This window comes from Panicum virgatum, chromosome 9N (assembly GCF_016808335.1).
Source record: "Panicum virgatum strain AP13 chromosome 9N, P.virgatum_v5, whole genome shotgun sequence".
Taxonomy (NCBI): domain Eukaryota; kingdom Viridiplantae; phylum Streptophyta; class Magnoliopsida; order Poales; family Poaceae; genus Panicum; species Panicum virgatum.
The window spans coordinates 81763708-81768586 of NC_053153.1; the positions used below are offsets into that span (position 1 = coordinate 81763708).

The following is a 4879-nucleotide window of genomic DNA, read 5'->3' on the forward strand; positions in this document are numbered from 1 at the left end:
ACCGACATGCAAACCGTTTTTGAATCGAATTGATGGTGCTGGTGGTGCTGTTGACATTACATTAGCAATGCTTTCCGAAGCTGTGGAGGCAACAATACAAGTAGACATAACACAAGTGCATGGCAGTGGTTTCCGTCTACTACTTAGTTCATATGTTGGTGGCTTAGAGAGAGAAGAAATTCATCTTTTTCGTGGTGTTATTAGTGAGGCATGTGGTATGAGAAGGTTTGTGGTCGCTGCAGCGATAGATATACTTGGATGCGTGTGAAGTTCAAGGTCATTGATGGAAGTGGAGGCTCAACAAGTGAAGTTGAACGCCATGCTTCTTTTAAAGCAAGCATGCACGGATGTGCTAGTCAACAAATGGAGCTGGATCAGGCCTCTATTACGGTGAAAGTGACCTGGTCGACTTTGTGAAGTGAGTTTTTCTGGTAACGCAAGATCTTTGTTCTTCCCCCGGAACTGATGAACCTCATCAATGATTATTCTTGCACCAGACCCCATATAACCTCTGTGACTAGCAACGTAACTTCTGCCTATATATTTTGATGTTAGTGTTTGTTTATCTCCATATGTTTGCAAATTGCAAGTGCCAGCAAGGCAAATGAAACTCTTCCAACCTAAAATCTCATTCGATTTAGGGTTTTATTTGATGAATTTTTCTCATTGGCCGTGTCCCTCTATATTAATAGGATGGGGAGGTCTTGTCTTTATAGAAGTCAAAACTCATACAACTCCTCGGATTACAGACCAAAACCGGTCTTGAAATCCAGTTGGATTCATTGGCATTGTTCTTCCCAAAGTCATACTCATCTAGACTTCAAATTAGACTTTATACATATACATTTCGATCATATCGACGAGATCTATGTAATGGTGTAGATAGGCAATTTGACAAAGTTTACTAAACTGTTCTGACCACCTTGATGGACTGGCCAGACCTGTTTGTGCTTCCAGATCGGATATAAGGCTAAACCCAGCGCCAGATTGGCTACAAGGCTAAACTCAGTCTGACCACTTTGAAAACCGGACGTGTCAGCCTTTACTCGCGTGTTTTATACACCGTGAGCTATGCACCCTTCAGGGGCACTGGAGGTTCTGCGCACGACACATGTTCTCCTTCTCTCGGCGTGATATGTTTTTTTAAAAAAGTCCTTCAAATTATTGCAAATAGAACTCGCAGTCCATTTTTTTTTCCAGAAAACCCTCTCCCCGCCCTCCTTTCCATCGAGCCACGGCTCCTCACGCCTCCACCTCCTCCCTCACCCCCTGCGGAGGTGGGCCACCATTCTGCCAAGGAGGTGCAGTCGGCGGCGGATACTGGGGAGGAGGAGGAGGCAAGGTTGGGGGCGGTGGCTTGTTTTATTTGTGGGTCTTGCTTGTTTTCTTTCAGTTGAAAAAAAAACAAAAATTTCAACCAATCAGCCTCTCGTCATCTTCCACCTCCCGCCCAGGCTATCTCCTACCGCCGCCGCCTCCTGCTCGCCCCCGCCTCCCGCCCACCTGCTGCCGTCCCCAGCGGCGCGCCCGCCGTGCTAAACCGGCTCCGTCGCTCGCCCCCGCCCGGCCGCCGCCTAACCGGTTCCAATCGCCGCCCGCGCCCCGCCCTTGCCGCTGGCCAACCTCCCTCCTTTCTTCTTCTAAGAGCGGAGCTCGTCGGGCCGCCTCCGCTGCCGTGCAGCACGCCGTCGCCGTCGCCGTCGCGCCACAAAAATCGGTTGAAACTCAACCGCTTGTAACGAAGCAAATATGTTTATTTATGCGCAACTAAAACGGACGAAACAAGCCACGCGTCAAACCCAGCAAATCTTCAATGAGCATTAACTGACAAGCGGGCACCACAATTTTGAGGGACCCATCTGCCATAGAGAACTATCCTCCTCCGGAAGCACGCAGAGGCAGAAGCACAGAACCCTCCAGTGTCCCTCGCTCTCCAAGGCAATTAGCGGCGGCGGCGGCGGCGGCGGCGGTGGGGGTGGCTATGGACGGCGGAGGCGCAGCGCCGCCCGATGCCGCCAGAAGCACCTCTCCTGCGCCCATGATGGCGGCCGCTCCCGCCGGAATCAGTACGTTTCTCCAACCCTTCTTCCTTCCCCCTTCTCATCAGATCCATGTGTTCCTTTCCTCGTGTCGATTCGCTGGGTATCTTGGAGGGGATGATCTTTTCTGCCTCGTACTTCTCAAATTTGCTTGGCCCCCAGGATCATATATAGCTGAAAGCCTGAATTTTTTTAAAAGCGCAGCGCATCCGCATTTGCTTTCCTTCCCCTTTTCGTTCTACTGTATTTTTTGTCACTAGAGCTTGCCAGCGCATCGCACTGGAGGATTCCAAAAATCTAAATTAACCTTATTTCTCCCAAACATTTGCAGCACTGATATTTCCTTAGCTGTTGTATGCTTGATTTGGCACAGGGGTGGAGAATTGCTACGTATTCAAGAGCCGCCTTCAAGAGTATGCGCAGAAAGCTGGCCTTCCAACCCCGGAATACCATACCCTCAAAGAGGGCCCTTCCCACGAACCAATCTTCAAGTCCACTGTGGTGGTTAACAACACCAAGTACGACTCTCTGCCCGGATTCTTCAGCCGAAAGGCTGCAGAGCAGTCTGCCGCTGAAGTTGCGCTCATGGAGATAGTTAAGTCCATTCCAGCAACTGAATGCAGAAGCATCCCAGCAGTTGTAAGTTGCTCATGTTCTTAGCTTTCGAGTAATTTTAATCAGTTTGAGTGGTTGGTTAGAGTACTTGATGACAATCACATAAGTTTTTCTTTTCATGACATTTCACCAAGTTTCATATTGTTGGTTCTTTGCTGTTTTCTCTAGTTGTTTGTTTAATATTTTTGAAGCTCCCAGTTATGCTAAGGTATCCCATGAATACATTAGGGAATTTGTGGTAAGGATTCCTGCAAGCTTGTTCTGCCCGTTTATGAATCATAATAGCTCACTGTATGTTTATTAAATTTTCGTACTATGTCCAGAGTTTTTTTCCCCCTTCTAGAATTTGAAGATTCTTTAGTTCTTATTAGGAATCAGGATGACTAAATTAGCATCAGTGGGCATCCCTTCTTGATTGATGTGTTCGCTGATACCTGACTATGCTTTGCAGCAAGAAACTGGCCTGTGCAAGAATCTTCTTCAGGAGTATGCTCAGAAGATGAATTATGCCATTCCATCTTATATTTGCACTAAACAAGCTTCAGGCGTAGCTCCTTTCATATGCACTGTTGAGATCGGTGGCATACAATACATTGGTGCTGCCGCTAGAACAAAGAAGGAGGCAGAGATAAAAGCTGCCCGAACTGCTCTTCTTGCAATCCAGGGTAATTTTCTTATTATTCGACGCATCATGCAAATTTGTTCCTCCTGTTCAGTGCTAGCTGGGATGTTGAGTCATAAATGGATAATGTTTTGTGCAGGTCGATCAGAGGGTTGCACAAATGGTGACACAAAGTACATCGTTGTTCCTGGCCAAAGAGAGGTTAAGGAGGCAGAGAAGAAGCCAACTGAAACTCCAAAGCCACTTAAAGTCAAGAGAGGTGGTCACAAGAAGAAATGGAACAAGAGGAAATTCATGAGGAAGACTGACCAAATATTTGATGTTGAAATTGATGGACCTAGAGTGGCTGGGGATTCTGATGTCCCAATGCAGGTAACAATAGCAGAGGAGCCATTCAGCGATACTATAATCCTGCAACCTGAGGAGCCTATAAGAGTAGGACAGGAGCTTCTTAGAGATACTACAATGCTACAACCTGATGAGGAAGCTACAATTGTAAAGCACGGGCCAGCCGGTGAAACTGCAATGCTGCTACACGTGGAGGAAGCTAGAGTAGTAGAACAACAGCTAGCTAGAGATACTGCAATGGTTCAATCTAACAAGGAAGTTGTAGAACCACCCAGCAGCAGTGCAACGCCACAGCCTGGTGAGGAAGCTAGCATAGTAGAACTGTGGGAACCTAGAAGTACAAAACAAGAGTCACTAAGTAATGTTGAAACACTGAAACCTAAGGATGAAGCTAGAACCATAGAGCAGGAATCACTGAGTGGCTATGTAGCATTGCAGTCTAATGGGAGCGCTATGGATGCACATGAGCCAGGGCCACCAAGTAATACTGCAGTGATGCCACATAAGGAGCAAACAGAAGCCGAGGCCACCTCACATTTGTGAACTGGTGCAACCTAACTAGAACCTATTTTTTTCAGAACAGCAAATCTGTCCATGAACAGGAAGCCTGAAATTCAGGAGACGCGTGCATTGCTGGAGACATAGGTCCACAGGAGATATATGATCACGAAATAAATTGTGGGGTTGACTACAGCATAATGAGCATACAATATTAATGATGTATTCACATGCAAAGAAGTGGTATTTCTAGTTTAGAGAGAATTATGGAAAAACAGATGAGACTGTGTTCTGAGGTTGTTAGTTCACATTCGCCATTATTAGTATTAGATTGTATTCCTGATATTATGGTTGGGTTTTCCTGTCGAGAGAGGACTATTTAGAAATGAAATGAATTTGGTGTTGCTGGTCCAATCCTCCACTTGAATTCCATGATCTGGTCATTGGATGGCCGTTTCAACATTTGTATTCATTGTTTGAAGCCATAATATCTCATCGTGAATGCCAATAGAAACAGCCGTACCTTTTTCTGCATTTGCAAGCATAGTTCACTGACTGCCCAAACAACACTGAGCTAACCAACTTTCAGGAGTATTTGTGTGTGACTACCTGATTTGTACGGCAAAAACCGTGTTTACTATTCACATTCATTGCGTGACTGCGATACAAAATTTTCTGCCCCTAGCGTGGTTATTCTGTTGCTCAGCACTAACTGTTACCCCAAATTCCCCTATATATATGCAACATTGCTGAATGG

General features: G+C 46.2%; 1 protein-coding gene across 1 annotated transcript; it reads left to right on the top strand.

Moving 5' to 3' along the window:
* The first annotated feature begins 1903 nt into the window (after positions 1–1903).
* LOC120691471 (double-stranded RNA-binding protein 8-like) lies at positions 1904–4549 on the top strand. Its single transcript, XM_039974542.1, has 4 exons — positions 1904–2066; positions 2413–2678; positions 3106–3319; positions 3416–4549. Exons 1-4 carry the CDS (start codon positions 1982–1984, stop codon positions 4165–4167), a joined length of 1317 nt encoding a protein of 438 aa, XP_039830476.1. The 5' UTR covers positions 1904–1981; the 3' UTR covers positions 4168–4549.
* The last annotated feature ends 330 nt before the right edge of the window (positions 4550–4879 follow it).